Genomic DNA, 18,012 nt, shown 5'->3' with positions numbered 1-18,012 from the left:
GGAGGGGGTCTGGGGTGCCGTGGGCTCTGGACGGCATCACTGGCCCCTGGTTTTCACGGAGCCTGAACAAGCAGCTGCTTCACAGAGAAGGCTCGCTGCCAAGGTCTCGTCTGCAAGAGCACGTAATGAGCGGCGCCCTTCTCCCACGCTCCTGGGCTCCCCCCAGCCAGGCTCCGGCGCCTTGGTCAGCCTACGCAGAGGCTCCCTCGGCCACCCATGTCAGGTCCTCTCTACCTGAATCGCCAGTGACCGGAGACCTCCTGAGGCCTCCCTGCACCCACATCACCACCCATCCCCCCACCCCCCGCAACCTCGGCACGCAGTCGTCCTGCCCTTTAGCTGCCAGCGGCCACCTCCCTGCCCCCTGCTTGTGCAGATTCCACCTCAGTGGCCTCCAGTCGAGGCCCCTCCATCTGCCCTCTTCCCAGGCCTCTGCTCACTCACCTTGCATTCTCCTTCCTCCACCTGTTTTCTGATCAGACTCTTCCACCTGGAGCTCCTTCCGGAGTCCTTCCTGTCAGCCCACTTCCTACTGCCGACTTTCCCAGCCCTTCAAGGCCAACTCAAATCTCACATCTCTTGAAAATCTCTCCTGCCAACCTTGGCTGGCAGCTCTCTGTCCCTCCTCTGAACCATCTTTATCTGACCCTGTTAGCTGGCAGTTAATGGTCTACAGTGTTTTCTTGGCATGTGTGCTCTTTTATCACCTTGTTTGGCTTTTCACCTAAGGGGGCTGGTCCCTCCCCACACGCCACCCCCCACTTCCTGCCTCCCCTCTCTCCTTACATATCTGATCGAATCTCCACCATCCTTCAAGATCCAGATCAGTCTCACCTCCCTCCTGAAGCCCTCCCTGATTCTCAGAACTCCCTTCTGATCTCCAGATGCCTCGCAGTTGTGTGTCTTGTAGGGCGTTTCTTGTTTCCTACCCAGTGCAGGAGGCGACCTACATCCACGCAGCCTCATCCACCGCACGTGACCCTCAGCACCAAGCCACTGGCTATGTGTCTGTGGCCCGTCTGAGCAGGCACAGCGCCCTGCCTGCCAGCGTCTCTGGAGCAGCCGGAAGGCAGACCCCACTCACAAAACATGGCCTCACAGGGGAGGCTCTTGCCCATCCATCACACACACAGCCCTCCATGCCAGGCCCCCAAAACCAAACTGCCCAAATTCCCGGCACTGCCACAGATGCCACACTAGCTCCGTCCTCAGATCCTCGCCCAGGCTGGCCCTTCTGCCCGGAAGCACTTCCCACACAATCTTCCTGGAAGCCCGTGGCTGCGTGCCTCATCCACGATGCCCCCATAGCACCTGGCAACCAGTAAGCCTGCCCTTCGTTTGCCTCATCTCTAGGCTACTGTGAGACAGGCTTAATGCTTTCAGGATGTCCCCAGGCTGCTCTGCAAGCAGTGATGTGCACACGAATCACCTGGGATCTCGTCATGAGGCCGACTTGGACCAGGAGGTCTGGAATGGGCCGGAGATTCTGCATTTCCCACAGGCTTGAGATGATGCCAACCCTGTTGGTCTGCACCCATGCTTCTCCACCCCAGCTGCACCTGACAGTCCTCCTCGGAGCTGTAAAACCACCAGACCTGGGCCCATCCTGGGCCAGGTTAACTGGAATATCTAGGACTGGGCCCAGGGGCCGAAGCTTCGTCAGGTTCTCCAGATGACCCCCAAGTACAGATGGAGCTGAGAACCACACCCTGTCCCGTTTGAGCATCTCCCCTCCAGCCGCTCAGCTGCCAGTGTAACAAACACACTCACAATCACGGATCTGGCAGACAAGCACCTCCAGCCCCAGACAACTTCACCGGTGACAGGTAGAGGAGAGTGAGCACAGGTCCCCGTGCCAGCCCGCCTTCTCCGGTACTTGCCCTGGTCTTAGCATCGGCCAGCCCCACAGGAGGAGAGGGCTCATTCTCACACTCACCTGCCAGGTGAGACACCACTACCTTCCCTGGCCACCAACTGGCCCACTAGGCTTGCTGAAATCCTCCAGCCTTAGACTCCGGGGTTTGCTTTGTTCTAATTTTATTACCTTATTAAATCTGTATCTTTAATTATAAACTCTAAGTCTACATTTAATTATAAATTACACAATTTTGTTATTAGTATTTCTTTTTCGCAGTGAAGGGCCAGATATCTGGGTTCAGAAGTGTTGGTGACACTTGAGAGCCGGCCTCCACACAGCTGACAAATTCCAGCTGTACTGGGATGTGCTGCTGACTTTAAGGAGCCACAACCCCTTCTCTTCCATATGAGATGCTTAGTCAGAATGGTGGCTATCAACTCTGGGCACTGCACGGAACACCTGGGGCAAATGTAGATGATCTCGGTCAGGAGAGGAAAGCAATGCCAGCGACACTGTCAGCCACCCTCGGCCCCTCCAGACAGGGCTGGTAAGAAGTCACACTGCAGGGGGCCCTAGGCCCTGGTCCCCAAGAGGCTGACAGTCTCTGCTGCACTCAGTGGGGCAGGGTGTGGAAGGAGGGTCAACTTCCTCAAAGACAGTGGGTCAAGACTTACAAAGATCAAACGGGTACTTGTGAAAGGGTCAGAAGAACAAACGGGCACTAACGCAAATGTGAAGTCTGATACCGAGGTAAAATCCTACAAGAGTCACATATGACAAGGGTTTTTCTGCAGGACACCCAGCAGCTATAATAATGCTAGAATTTTGGCTCATACAAAGAAAGGGATTATATTCAACTGCCTGTATGTCTTTTAGATCTGTGGGCACCTCCCAGACTAAATCCTGAGCCCTGGGAAGCAGGGAGGCCTGCAAGCAGTTCTCACCAGTGGTGTATCTGCAACCAGGCAAGGCCAGGCCCAGGCTCATCATTTTCCCCGTGCAAACTTGGACTTCAAAGAGACACACGGTGAAATCAATCACCTGCTTTCCGGATGTCCTGTTGCCACCTTAATTCCTAGGGGGTAGCCAAGTCAACCCTTAATTGGGTTAGAGAAATGCCAGCAACAGACAGAAGCAGTACACTGGGCCCCTGCCGACCGTCACACTGCTGGGACAACCCACACCTGCTCCAGGTCAGTGCAAGTTCAGGGCACCTCCCCGCTATCTCAATCCGTGGGACTCAAGGGAGGGTGACCCCTTGTTCCAAGCCCCAGAGCACTTTGTCCCCCTGACCAGGGACAAACACGTGGCCCAAGAGAGCCAGAGAGCTGGGCCCAGGAGTTCTGGTGGGATTGGATGTGAAAGAGCCCCTTCCTCCGACCTCCAGGTCAAAGCCTGGCACCGCCTGGGGCCCATGCTGCCGCAGCGTGGGCAGAGCCAAGAAGGAAAAGACCAGAGCAAGTGGCAGGGACAGTCACCATCAAACCTCACCAGGGCACTCGGACCTACTGTGCCTGAAACTAGGGACTTCTTCAGTTAAGGGAGTAATAAACACTGCTCTTGGCTTGAGCCAGTCTGAGAAGACCTTCTGTCACTTGTAAGTGAAGAAAATGCTGATTAATGCTTCCTTCCCCCTGAATAAAGCCCGTTTTGAAGTTTTCCTTATTAGTAAACCCAGATTCTCTCACGCAGCATTTGTTTGAACACCCTACCAATTTAATTTTGCAACTGTTCATCCCAGGGGGTCTCCAAGGACAATGTGGGAGATGGAGTTTGAGAAGGGACAGGCTGGCAGTCGCCTCCTCCACCCTCTGTCCGCATCTGGACTACCACGGCCTCTGCAGCGCTCAGCCACAGCACGGCTTTCAGAGGGAGGGGCGCAGCAAAGCCCCCACTGGCTTGCCCACCCTTCCATTCAGCTGCTGGGCCCTAGGTGGACCTCACCCCCTAGTGGCTGCCTTGGGCCCAGGCCAGGGGCTGCCCCACTGCCTGCTCCCTCTTCACTGATGGTACTAAGGGCCTCGATGAGAGGGTGGCTGAGGCGAGTCCTTCCAGACAGTACAGACAATGAGGCTGGCCCGAGGCTGCATTAGGCTACTAATGTATATCAAAGCTACCCAGGCCATTTGGATATTCTGAGAGCAAAATCATGATCAGAAGACTGTGGACTGTGCAGCCCACAGGGAGTGCTGAACTAGGCCTGCCTCTGCCCTGGCTCTGTCTCTAATCAAGGGAGTGGACCCTGGTCCCCTCCTTTTCCTCTCCAGGTTGAACTCTCCCAATCTGTTAGCAGTGATGTTGTCAGAAGATGGCACTTATGACCGTGTCTTCTACTCACTTGCCAAGGCAGATTTTCTTCCAGAGCTCGTTCACACCCGCAATCAATTTATGCTCCGACATATCCTGAGAGTGAAGCGGTGGGGGGGGGGGGGGGGGGGGGGGTGGCTACCAGGCCCCTCTCTCCCGCACCTGGGAAAGGGGTGAGGAATATCTACCCACCCAGAGAGGGAGACTGTTGAACAATGAACAGCCACAAAGGGCTTGCTTGATAATGTTGGTTGCTATTATCATCCTCACAAGCGGGGATCCAGGGCCTCCTAAAGTGCTTCCACTGTTAAGTGTCTGAGATCTGGGCCCCTCTGTACCCAGTCCTCATTGAACATGAAAGCTGCAGGAAATATGGGGCACCACCCCAACCAAAGACTGCTTACCATGGGGAGCGGGAGGGGAAAGGAACGCCAAGGGAAGCATTGCTCTGCTGGCCCACAGGCAGTTCCAGGGGCCCCAGGCTATGTTCTCTGCCCACCCAGCATCCAGCCCCTTTGAGGGCTTTGACACCTTTTAATCTGGGTTGCTCACCCCCTGATTCAAGTCAACGTCTCCATAAACAAAGCCAAGTGCCTAAAGTAGCATGCTCATCTGCTGGCAGAAATGTAGTTCCTCAAGGCCAAAGCTGTGGGGAGTAGAAACAGAGCCCTGAGATTTGAACAGTGCAACAGCACGTGGACTTGGGAGTTTCTGGGTCTGAGTCCTGACCCCTACATTCTAGCTCCATAACTTCCCTGAGTGAAGTTTGTCCCTCTGTAAATGCAGGAGCTAATTCCTAGGATCTAAGGAGCTGACACATGTAAAACTCTTCCCTGGAGCCCAGGACACGCAGACGCCAGGCAAGGGTATGAATTCCGCCATTCCCATCAATCACTGGGGCGGGGGGGGTGGGGATTGGCTTGGTGATCTAAGTGAGGCCCCACTCTTCCTCCTCTCTAGCCCTGGACTCCAGGGCTGGCCACGCCAGGGTTTGTCCTCTGATTATCACGGAGCCTCGGGACTCTGGAGGCTACAGGGGATCTCTAGCTTTGCCAAGGCAACCTCTTTGCACAGCATCCTTACCGATATGTTGCCACCTCCCGGCTGAGGCCAGTCTTCACCTGCACAAGCTCCTGATAGTCCCGCAACCGGTCCGCCATGGCCAAGGTGAGGGCCGCCTTCTCATCCTCCAGGCAGGTAATCACTCTCTAAAGAGAACAAAGGGCTTTTAGATCACAGGACTAGAGCTTTGCTTGGTCAAACTGAAGGTACCAACAGTTCAAGACACACACACACACACACACACACACACACACACACACACACAACCACCTCTAGGCTTCTTAAAGATGCAGTCATTGTCAGGGCATTTTTATATTTTGACTTTTAAATACAGGATTTCTTCCACATTAAAGTTTTTTTAAATTTTTTTTAAGGTTTATTTTTGAGAGAGAGAGGGAGAGTACGCGCGAGTGAGCAGGGGAGGGGCAGAGAGAGGAGGAGACACAGAATCTGAAGAGGCTCCAGGTTCTGAGCTGTCAGCACAGAGCCCGACGCAGGACTCGAACTCACGAGGTGTGAGATCATGACCTGAGCTGAAGTCAGATGCTTCACCGACTGAGCCACCCAGGCATCCCCACATGAAAGTTGTGTTGTATTGCACATGGACGATTTTGATAGGACACTGGCTCCTCTGCTCCTACTTTCTAATAATAATGAATGCTTAGGAGTCTCTTAAAGAATCTCTGCTTAGGAAACTCAGCACATCAAACCAGTCTACGAAGATGCTATTGAAAGTAAGCCCAGACCAGAGAGCAGGGGGTTTACAACATCAAAAACAGAAGTCACTCAGATGTGAAACAGAATTTTCTCCGTACTCATGATTTCCCCAACAATAAGCAGGTACACTGACAGAGCTCTGTGTTTCACCTAGAAAAGCTACTTTACAATCATCTGGGGAGAAAGCTACATTGATGAGACAGAAATATCTTCTAGGCATAAATGTCAATTCAGAACGGGATATAAATCTTCTGACTGTACTTGTAGCACAGAGTCATAAGCACTCTCTCTGCACATGCTCACATCATCCTCACAGCCCTTATGCTGGTTCCACTCACACCTGGTAATTACATCTATCCTTCTCTCCCCCTGGCTGGGAGACACTGACGGGCTTGGTCTGCCACGTTGGGCATCCCCCTCCTCCAGAAAAATGCCCACTCCCTCTACGTCGCACAGTACACAACTGGTGAGTTGGACTGGAAATGATCAAGATAATAGATAGTAACTCCTCAAGATGTGGTTTTAGTTGTTGTTTTTTTTTTTAATGTTTATTTATTTTTGAGAGACAGAGCACAAGAAGGGAGGGGCAGAGAGAAAGAGGGAGACACAGAATCCGAAGCAGGCTCCAGGCTCTGAGCTGTCAGCACAGAGCCCAATGCGGGGCTTGAACTCACAAACCGTGAGATCACGACCTGAGCAGAAGTCAGATGCTTAACCAACTGAGCTCCCCCCACCCCCGCACCGGGCACCCCAAGCTGTGCTATTTTAAATCGACAATACCTTTTAGTTAATAAATACAATGGCTCCATCAGTGCCATTTTATAGTTTTGCATTACTCTGAATTGTAGTTTTTGCATAATATTTTATAGTTGTTCTGAGGAATAATTAACTGAGCACATATTTAAACACTGGAATGAGTCCATATACTTTAACTTCCGGTTTGTAATGGAAAACAGCATTATTTCTGAATACAGTTCACTAAATTGGCTACATTTTTAGATATTTATCTTTGTGGAATTCAAAAACTTGTAACACCAGAAGGAGAGGGGATAATTTCCATTCCCCATGTAATCCCTCCAGCAAAGGCACCTGGTGATATGCTAAAGGTCCACAATTAATATGTAAATAAAACCAAAGAATGAACTAAGAAAGGTGATATGCTAAAGGTCCACAATTAATATGTAAATAAAACCAAAGAATAAACTAATATGTAAATAAAACCAAAGAATGAACTAAAATGTTTAAAACCATTTTAACAATGCACAATCTTCAGGAAAATAATTCTGCCTCCCAAAGAATTCTAGCTAGGCGAATGATTATTAGATTCTCCTGGTATATAAAGGGTGCTTAAAAACAAAAAACTGAAACTATTTAGCTTTTAAAGCAAAGAAGTAAGTTTAAGAACTAGCAAGTATCCCAGAGTAGATCTCTGTTAATCTCCTGGAAAACTGGCATGTAAGTAGATACAGACCTTCACCTAAGCAGACCATTGGCCAGTCTGGATTTAAGTGACAAGGTTGCCAGAATTTAGCCAGGATATTCCTCCATCTATAGTTAAGTCTTGGTGTTAAGATCCTCTGTTCTCCCATGTTAGAGGGAGTATAATCCCAGGTATAAGTTAAGAGTTAAAATATGCTATAAACATACAGCCATTACTCCTTCCTACTACATGAAATTCAACCTAAATCTCAAAATTTGAGAATCTGTAGTAATGTATTCTTTTTTTTTTTTTTTTCAACGTTTATTTATTTTTGGGACAGAGAGAGACAGAGCATGAACGGGGGAGGGGCAGAGAGAGAGGGAGACACAGAATCCGAAACAGGCTCCAGGCTCTGAGCCATCAGCCCAGAGCCTGACGCGGGGCTCGAACTCACGGACCGCGAGATAGTGATCTGGCTGAAGTCGGACGCTTAACCGACTGCGCCACCCAGGCGCCCCTGTAGTAATGTATTCTTTATAGAGAACTTCAATTATTGTGAACTCGCTTAGAAAAAAAAATATTACGTGCACTCGATTCTCCAACCACAAACGTCCTGAGGAGGTCAGAACCCCCCAGCCAGGCCAAAGAGGTATGCCCAAAGATTCTCTCTCTCCCCAGAGGGCACTCTAGAATGGTTCTGCACCCCCACAAAATACGAGGAAGAAAATCAAACTGGGTGTAAGTTAAAAAATATAGTTCCCACCGTATTTCCATGTGATTCAACCCTTCCTAAACTGTCAAAGGAAAATTACTTGACTTTTGGGAGCAGGAACGTTAAGACTTATTATTGGCTCCTAACAGTCTCCACAGAAATTGTAACCGATCCTACTGGTTGAAGAAAGCTTCAGACCTGGTTTCTACCTTGCCAGAGGTTTTCAAACCGTGGGCCAGGCCAGGCCAGATGCACTGGAGTATGAGATACAGCACGCTGATCCTAAGTAACCAAGCGAAAGCATATCCGCCTAATGTTATAAAAGCTGGGGAGAGAGGTCACCTTTTTTAGTTACTATTTAGGGAACTTTTGGATGGCATCACAACAGATGATGAAATGTAGCTCTGCATCAGGGAAAGCGTGCTGCTGACAGTGTCCAGAGAAATCGTTCTCTTACCCACAGCAAAGCCGCTCTTTGCTGAGCAAGTCACACAAACAAAATAGGAAGAGCTTGCAAATGTCACAGTCACTCAGGATCTTGAGTGTTAGAGCTGGAGGGATTTAAATACCACGATAACCTGTTTTAGACCCCAAACCTGCATGTATTCATAATAACAAGCGTTAATTGAATCCTAAGTGTTTATAGCTCTAGTCCAGACAATACCCTCAACTCCAGGCGCATAATTTTATGCTACAATACCAGGTGGGTATCTAAGAGGCATCCAGAGTGAACTCTGATCTCCCACCCAGATCCGCCAAATCACCTGCCCCAACCCCCTCTAGCAAAGAGGGCTCCCTTTTTTCGGTTATTCAGGCCACAAGCACTGGCATCAACTGGGATTTCTGTACCTCTCTTCCACTGCCATCCAATCCATCCGCAGACCCTGTCTGCTTCAACTCTGGAGGGCAGCTCCCTCTCAGCACCCCACCCCTGCCTCTGGTCCAAGCATCCAGTGCCTCCGGCCTTGATTATTATTGCAGTCTCCTAAAAAGTTTGCTCTGCTCCCACTCTTGCCCCACACGGTCTACGTTCTATACAGCAGCCAGAGCAGTTCCACTCAGACACAGTCAGACCACCACTGCCCTCTGCTCAGAGCCATCCAGTGGCTCCTCATGCAGCTCAGGGCAAAAGCCCAAGTCCTACACAGGGCACGCTCCCCTTGCTTCCTCTGCCCCAGCCAGGCCCGCCTCCTGAACACTGAGCAGCTTCCACCTCAAGACCTGTGAAGTCAAGGGACTTTCTCTGTCCTGATATGGATATACATACCAGTATATCCCTGGTACTTAAGAACCAAGCTTGCTTGGCACATTATGTGCTCAATAGCCCTCAGATGAATGAGTGAATTGGATTTTATGATCCCTTTTTTACAAATGGGGAAACGGAGACACAGTTAGTGGTAGAGCCAGAATTCAGGCCCAGGCAGGGTGGCTAACCCATTCCTATTCTAATCGAAAGAAAGGTCTCATTCAGTCACATTTTGGGGACTTGGAAGCCTTTTATAGTTAGCCCCAAAGGCGAAGAGCTCAGTTTTGCAAGCAAAAATCTCAGTCTTTATAGGGTAAGGCTGGCATAAACCACAAATGTCTTAAGTTTTTGTCCAAAGATCCTTCCTGCAAACTGGGAGACAGGGTGTGTTACTCAGGCTTTAAGTGAGTATAAAATGCTGGGGACTTGGATGTCTAGTTCAGCAAACTTCTCTCTGGCAACTCTGACGGAGAGGCCTAACAGAGAGAAGGCCTAATATGTAGGCCTTAGGGGAAAAACCACTTTTCGCAGAAAGAGAGTCCTGGCTAGCATCTCGTTCTCCTGGGCTGCACAGGAGGCCCAGAGCCAGGAAGACTCTCTGGGCGCTGAGCAGGAGCTCCTGCCTCCAGGAGGGGTAGGGGAGGGGCCCCATTAAACCACATGGAACACAAAAGCCAAATGAAACATATTTGACAGGAAAAGTATCCTAACAACAGCCAGCTGGAAGGGTCAGAAAGAATTTTAGGAGTTTCAGATTAACTGGGCACCACTGGGCTAGCCCTGAGTTAGAGAATACCGGTTAAATGTTTATCTTGGATGGGAACAAAGATGTGGCTTAGTGGTTAGTTGCTCAGATGCTGGCACCTGAATAGAACCCTGGCTTAGCCACTTACAAACTAGGTGGACCTAATTCATCATCTGTGCCTCAGTTCATCATCTGTAAAATGGGGTTAATTTTAGTATCCACCTCATAAGATCGGGGTGAGGACTAAGAGTGAATTTGTGGGAAAAGCCCGGTCCCGGTGAGTTCAAAGAGTGAATTTGTGAGAAAAGTGTTAGCCACTTACAAACTAGGTGGACCTAATTCATCACCTGTGCCTCAGTTCATCATCTGTAAAATGGGGCTGATTTTAGTATCTACCTCATAAGATCGGGGTGAGGACTAAGAGTGAATTTGTGGGAAAAGCCCGGTCCCTGTGGTACCTGACGCAAAAGAAGCGCTTGATAAAGGCTAACTCTTAGTGATGAAACATGTACTACACTATATTAGCTAAATCGGGTTTTAATTGCATTTTCAGGGTCCCCAGAGCATCTATAGAATCTGAAGATATCAAGGGCTTGGGCTTAAACCACTGATACTTACTCTTTAACAAATGCCTGGTATCTTTACACTCTTAAAAAAAAATACTCTAATGGTTGGTGTTGAATCTTTGGAAATGCAGTTTGAAATCTGGCTGCTTTAAGCTAACAGGGGAAAGATTCGGAATAGGGATAGGGAAGGAATGAAATCTACACACACTGGAAGTGAAAACAATCCAAGCCCCATTGACATTCCTTGCTCTCTACTTTTAAGGCAAAGAAGTAAACTCCAACAAGAGAGGTATCACCCGGACAGATTGAGTGTGGGGTCCTAGCCCCCGCCAGGTGTGACCCCAGGGAAGGCACATCCTCGCTGGGCCCCGGTCTCTGCATGGAAGAGCGGGACAGTGATTCCAACTGTGCATCCCAAGTCCCCACTTCTGCACAGTCGGAAGAGCTCCGTTTTTATCTGCTCCTATCTGAGGCTGCACTAAGATTTATTTACGGGCAAAAGGGTCCTGGGCTAAAAAAGAACCCTGTTACCAGAGCTTCAATGTCCAGAATGGGCCAAGTGAGCTACGACTACAGTAAATGGTGAGGATTTGGCCCACACGATACACCTCAAAGAAGCAGTTTCTAAAAGTGCCAGTGCAGCCCGGGCCCTTGAGGTGGGAGCAGAGATTCCCTGAAAAGGGGCTCAGTGGACAGGAAGTTGGGCTGGCACTTCCTTTTGGTTAAAAGCTCCATGAAAGCCTACTAAGATACTTTTAACTTACACACAACGCAGTGCATGGGGCCCCGTGGAACTAGCATCTCTGGCTGTCATCACTGGAGAGGGAAGCACTCTGGAGTCTAGAGAAAGCTCTGGAAATCAGCACAAACTTCAGCCAGTCCCTATCTTTGCTCCACCGACAACCCCAGGAGAATGCTTTTGACAATTATGAGGCGGAGGCTCAACCAGACCCACATCCTAAAAGATTAAGTTCCAGGCGATTTAGGGGCGTCTGGGTGGCTCAGTCAGTTAAGCGGCCGACTTCGGCTCAGGATCAGGTCATGATCTCATGGTTTGTGAGTTCAAGCCCCAGCTCAGACTCTCTGCTGTCAACGTGGAGCCTGTTTTGGATCCTCTGTCTCCCTCTGACCCTCCCCAGCCAGCTCTCTCTCTCTCAAAAATAAATAAACATTTTTTAAAATACTATAAATTCCAAACAATTTAGCACTGTATTGCTTTACAGGATTTCCCATCTAGGCGCCAGCTCTTTGACTACTGAAACCCCACCGCAGTGCTGAGGACCTAGGAGCGAGCAGCCAATAGATATTTGCTGACTATGGACACCTGTCACATCACCATGGTCCTCTATGCCACAACCATCATGTTTCATTTACTTTTAACTTTAAAAAAAGGGGGGGCACAAAATCACTCTACCCAAATCTTCAACCCCAAATTATCCCCTTAAAATATTTCTGAATTTCTGTGGATGTTATTGTCAACTGCCGTCCTGAGAACTAAGGATAATACGATTTGGGAGTATTTTCAATTCTGGCCTAGACGAGGCAGGACCAGGGCCAACCCCAGTGCTGGACTGGATGGACACACAATAATCAGTCACAGGTGTCACCCGATCAGTGTCAGAGGTTTGGGCTTTGCCTCTCCGAAATAGTAACTGTTGATATTACCCTGCACTTGTAATAACATCCTGCCACAGGGACCAGCACGTTTCCACAACCCTTACACTACCCAGCAATCTGATGGCCCGCTTGTGCTGTGGGAAAAACATCTCTGATTTAAGCTCCTTTCTGCATGGAGGTTCCTGCCCCTCCCAAGAACAAACAGGGCGAGTGGCCCAGAGAGCCAATCCAGCTGCCTCTCCAGGGAAATCACTCTGGCAAAACAGAAGCCGTTTTAGGAACAATTTAAGTTTTCTCCCAAGGGTGCCCTACGGCTAAGGGGCTGTCATTTTGAATGGCGCCCGGTAAGGGCTTGACTGTGCCTAAGAAACCTCCCGGCGCTGAGACCTATCCGAGAAGGAATGAGCTGTCACCTCTGCGGCCACTTGTGGAAGTCAGAGGGAGGGGTTTCTTGGCTCACTTTTGTGTAAATCAGGTGCACGAAGCACAGGAAATCGAAAGAAAACCTGGAGCTGACTGGGTCTTTTGTCGGGATGCCCCCCCTCATGTCAAGAGCTAAAGAAACTGACAACCTATCTAGACGGCACGGACGGCCCCGCCACATTAGCACTAGCCGGCTGTCCCACACACAGCGCTCCTCTCCTGCGGCTGGTGAGACGCCGGGACCCCCGAGGTCCCCCTTCCGCGCCCAGCTCCCGGGGCCGTTCGGGCACCTCTGGACCGGCCCCACCCGTCGGCGACGCCACGCCCAGGGCGCACGCAGCGGGTGCGGGGAGCCCCGCCGCTCCCCTTCCCTCACCACCCACAGAGTCCGGGGTGGGGCGGTCCCGGCGCACGGACCTGCCGCTCCTCCGCCTGCAGCTCGTACGACTCCCGCAGCCGCAGCAGCTCTTCCTCCAGCAGCGCGCGCAGCTGCTCCAACTCGAGCGCCTCGCGCCGCAGCGCCTCCGCCTCCTGCGCGCACTGCCGCGTCTCCTCCTCGGCCTCGCGCCGGCTCTCCTGGCCGCGCCGCAGCGCCTCTTCCAGCTCGCGCACCTCGTCCTCGTACAGCTGCACGGTCTCCCGCCACGACTCGGCCACCAATAGCGCGTAGCTGTCGTGCACCTCCCGCAGGCGCGGCGGGGACGCGGCGGGGCCGGCGGCGCGGGCGCGGTAGCTCATGGTCAGGCGGGCGGCGCGCTCGCGCAGCTCCCGCACGTCGCGCTCGTGGGCCGCTTCCAGGCCCCGGCGCTCGGCCTGCAGCCGGCCCAGCAGCGCCTCGAGGGCAGCGCGCGCGCCCAGAGCCTCCTGCAGCTCGCGCCGCTGCGCGCCCAGCTCGGCGTCCAGGCGGCCGCGGGCGGCGCGCTCCTCCTCGCCCAGCCGCTGCAGCTCCCACAGCTCGCGCCGCAGCGCGTCGCGCTCGCCCTCGGCCAGAGTCGTGGCCCAGCTCAGCTCGTCTAGCTGCTGCCGCAAGCCGCGCGCCTCCTCGGCGAAGCGGGCCTGCCCCTCGGCCCACAGGCCCTCCTGCCCGAGCCGGCCGCGCAGCTCCTCCTCCAGGAGCAGGTTTTCGCGCTCCAGCTCCCGCACGCGGCACACATAGTCGTAGAGCCGGGCGTTGAGCTCTTGCAGCTCGGCCTTCTCGGGGCCCGTGTGAAGCCGCCAAGACAGCATCTTGCTGGGCGTACGGGGCTCTGCCGGCCGGTTCCCTCCTGCCCTGGTCTTGTCCCCTCCTCCGCGCCGCTCCGGCCCCGCCGCTGCCCGGGAGGCCCGCAGACTGGGGCCGGAGCCGGCGCGCCCGGGCACTTAGCGGACGGGGCGGGCGGGAGCGGGCGCGGACCACGGCCACCAGCCAATCAGAGCGCGGCCCGGCGAGACCACTGCGGCCAGATGGCGCCCCCTGCCGGAATAACAGCGGCGCCACGCGGCCGCCCGGCCCAGGGACCGGGTGGCCAGGAGTCCTCGTCGTCCACAGTCACTTAAAAGCGGGCGGTGGCTCGCTCGCCGGGCAGGGATCGGAGAAGGGATGCCGGAGAGAGGTCCCTGTTGCTGCCCCGACACGCGCACCTAGAGCACCCGAGGGTCCTGGAGTCCATGGAAGGATATAGAAGTCTCCACTAAGTGAGATAGAACTGGTCGCTTACAGGAGACTTCTCATCCCCAGTACTGGAAATCGGAGCCTTTCTATTTTTCTATGTAAAAACAAAAAAACAAAAAAACAAAAAAACATTATTTTAAAACATTTAATAAAATTTAAATATAATAAAATAAATTTAATAAAAATTAAATATACCAAAATTTAAAACATATACCTCTATAAATCTAATATATGCACATTTACTTACACATACATAGATGTGCATTAAATATTCTATTTTAACTTGAACATAAATGCATATTCATTTGCCAGTGTTTCGATGTACATACAGCCAAAATTTTTCTTTTGATATGGGCTGACTAGAGTTTCACATTCTTCTTATACAAATTACCCATAAAGGACATAGTCTCCGCTTTCCGATATCATTTTCATTCTTTTGGAGTGAGAACGTAAAGAGATTTTGAAGTTCTCCGAGTGCAGAATTTTCCTAGACACTTCCTATCTTCCCAAACTTTATACAGTTGTCACTGCTACGCCTAATGTGACAGCTGCCTTTTTTCTAACATCGCACCTCAATTTAATTGTCACCGAAACCACAGCTCTCTTTTGCACACTTGTGTGTCATTAGCTTTCATGACACTTATTCAAGTTACAAACGACAATAGCCAGTACAAGTGGTTTTGAGGGGCACAGGAACAAACACAGCTGGCCTTTGGTTGGAGTAGCCCTCGACTGGTGGGGACAGAAGTGCTTAGGGGAGGCCTGGAGAGTCATCCACTGGCTGGATATATTTTGCAGATGACATGGAAAGGTGGGTTAGTCAGCACATTGGTCCAGGGACAGTCCCTTGAGACACCTTCCAGGGCTCTCCTTGTGACAGGCATGAGTCTCCACAAATGGGGCTGAAGTGGCTCTTTGCTTTTCTAGAGCACCCATATCACAGACCCCCTTCCCCAGGTAGAAGTGAATATCTTTCAATTTAGAATCCCCCCGCTTTCTGCCAAGGCTAAGTTGAGGGAGAAGGGAGGGCCAAGACATGGGGCGGGGACTCTGGACCCATGCTATCATTGTTCATCCTTCTCTCTTTCACCCAGGTGCACATCACACTTCTCCTTTGCTTGTCAGGCCACACAGCTGCTATGATGTCATTGCCCAGACCTGTCTGGGGATCTCATCAGTATGAGCATCTTTCCTGGACCACACTGGGACACGAGGACACTGCGGGGTGGCTCGCACAGTTGCCTGAACTCAGCAGACAGCCATATATTTTCAATTCTTCAACTTGCCAGGATACCAGGGTTTCTGCTGGCCCACGTCTCCTGGCCAGGCAGGGTAGGAGACCTTCTCAGGGACTGGTGGGTCTTGATGTTTTGCTCCTTACTCATTAGGTTTTCCTTGCCCCGATGCCCTTCAGGGTCTTGCATTTTGAAAGTCAAAACTTTCTCCCTACTTCTGCTCTAAATCCTGTCCTTGAGAAATGGCTGCTATTGGGTACAGCAGCCCAGTTTGGGAAGGAGTCATAGGGCACCAGGAAATAGCAAGAGAAAAGAAAAAGTACCACTGGTTAATCTCTCAAAATAATGTCCTGATGCATCACACTAAATTCTCACAAAACTGTAGCTCAGAGAAGTTGAGAGACTTGCCTGAGGACACACAGTTCCTAAATTTGGGAACAGAAGTATCGGAAGTTGTGACCACAGGAGCAGACCTGAGCAGGCAGGGTCCGGCCAGGAAACAGAGGAGCATATTCAAAGGGAAGGGAATGGCTAATGGGATGTAATGAGACTACAAAGGGGTGGATGGGATGCAGAAGTATCAGAATTAGCAAGAGCTAGAAGCCAAGAAGCCCTTAGCGCCCAAGGGACAGAAGGAGATGAAAGTGTTGGCTGAGCCTGGAGGAGCCCGGAGCTCCGGAAGGGGGCCCCCTAGAGGAGCAGGAGCTGAATGCATCCCAGGAGGGAGCAGGTGAAGAAAAACCCAAACCTCTCTTCCTGCGTTCCCATCTCCTGCTGGTGCCTCCCATTGCGGAACCTGGAGTCACCGGGGCTTGGCAGTGGTGTGCTGGGGACAGCTGCTACCCGCTTGTGAGAGCCAATTGTTAAATTTTCAGGAATTTTGTGAGCCAGTTGTTAAACACAGCCATTGTGAAAAATAAAATTCTGGGGCGCCTGAGTGGCCCAGTTGGTTGAGCGCCGGACTCTTGATCCTGGCTCAGGTCATGATCTCCGCAGTTTGTGAGTTTGAGCCCCGCATGGAGCTGTGCACTGATGACGTGGAGCCTGCTTAGGATTCTGTCTCTCCTTCTCTCTGCCTTCCCTCTCTTGCTCTCTCTCTCTCTCTCAATAAACAAGCAAACAAACTTTAAAAAAGAAAAGAAGAAACAAAATTCTAGTTCCCAGGGCGCCTTCAAGGAGAGCGGGAATTTTCCAAGTCTCCCGATAGGGGGCGCTGCGTGAGGATGGAGAACTCAGAAAGGGGCTCCAGGGCCCCTTCAGGCAAAGGTCCCCTCCTCCAGTCTCCGTGAGAGGTGCTGTGGACGGGAAGCAGAGTGCAGAGTTTCATGGAGAGCCTTAGAAACAGGGGGGCTTGCATAGGGCTTGGGGAATGGGAATAGCAGGTCTTTTCTCTACTTGGAGGACATGGAACAGTATGCCCCAGGACCCATGGGCCTCCCAAGCTTGGGGGGACAATTGGGGAAGGGACATTAATGAATTTCCCTCAAATGGTTCGTCCCACCCCCATTCCATTGCTTGCGGGGAGGCAGAAAGCCAAAACAGAAATGTTTTCATGGCACGTTTTATTTTTTAAGTTTATTTATTTTATTTTGAGAGAGAGAAAGTGACCTTGCAAGAGTAGGGGAGGGGCAGAGAGACAGATGGAGAGAGAGAATCCCAAGCCGGCTCTACGCTGGCAAGGCTTGAACCCATGAATGTGAGATCATGACCTGAGCCGAAACCAAGAGTGGGACCCTTAACCAACTGAGCCACCGAGGTGCCCTTTCCTGGCAAGTTTTAAAGGCTTGAAGAAGACACCTGACTAGGTAAAAGCCAGGGAGGAAATCCTGAGATGGAAGAGGAGGACGCTGAGGACAGTTGGGGTTCCCAGGGGACAAGAAAAGATCCCTTAAGGCGAGGATGGGGAGGAGAGATGGAGGGGAGTCAGGAAAGCACAGTAATTTCTAGAGAGCTTCTACAGAGGGGAACCTTGTACCCCTTCTGGGCAGCGTCCCAGGGAGACAGCAAAACCCAGCTATATTGTGAGCTCCAAGAGCAGGGGCCTTGTGCCCAATTCCCCAGGTGCACCCTTGCTGGGGATGGCAGGCCTGAGGGGACAGGCTGCAGCCATGACCCGGAAAGCCTTTCACAGGAGCCCACCCCCCACGTGAGTGAGGCCAGGAGCCAGAGCACCACCCGGAAGTGGCAGAGGACCTGAGGGAGCCATTGAGACAGAGAAGGGATGACTCCAGCAGAGCCCCCACCAGCTTGAAGACGCCTTTTGTAAACATTAGAAGAAGGCAGATGAGGGGCGCCTGGGCGGCTAAGTTGGTTAAGCATCTGACCTCAGCTCAGTTCGTGATCTCATGGTTCATGAGTTCGAGCCCCACGTTGGGCTCTGTGCTGACAGCTCAGATCCTGGATCCTGCTTTGGATTCTGTGTCTCCCTCTCTCTCTACCCCTCTGCCACTCAC

At 51.6% G+C, this 18,012-nt stretch overlaps 1 protein-coding gene across 2 annotated transcripts in view; it reads right to left on the bottom strand.

The window, feature by feature from the left end:
- Positions 1–14,032, bottom strand: part of SYNM (synemin) — a 28,712-nt gene extending 14,680 nt beyond the window's left edge. The window contains exons 1-2 of one of the 2 annotated variants that reach the window (XM_045448758.1): positions 13,091–14,032; positions 5,249–5,373 (exon numbers count right to left, since the gene is read on the bottom strand). In XM_045448758.1, the coding sequence (XP_045304714.1) occupies positions 5,249–5,373; positions 13,091–13,900 (935 nt within the window). In that variant the 5' untranslated portion in view covers positions 13,901–14,032. The remainder of the gene's footprint in view (positions 1–5,248; positions 5,374–13,090) is intronic. The other variant, XM_045448757.1, reaches the window with a different exon arrangement.
- Positions 14,033–18,012: the final 3,980 nt, after the last annotated feature.

Source organism: Leopardus geoffroyi, chromosome B3 (assembly GCF_018350155.1).
Source record: "Leopardus geoffroyi isolate Oge1 chromosome B3, O.geoffroyi_Oge1_pat1.0, whole genome shotgun sequence".
Taxonomy (NCBI): Eukaryota; Metazoa; Chordata; class Mammalia; order Carnivora; family Felidae; genus Leopardus; species Leopardus geoffroyi.
This window is presented reverse-complemented; position numbering and strand designations above follow the sequence as displayed.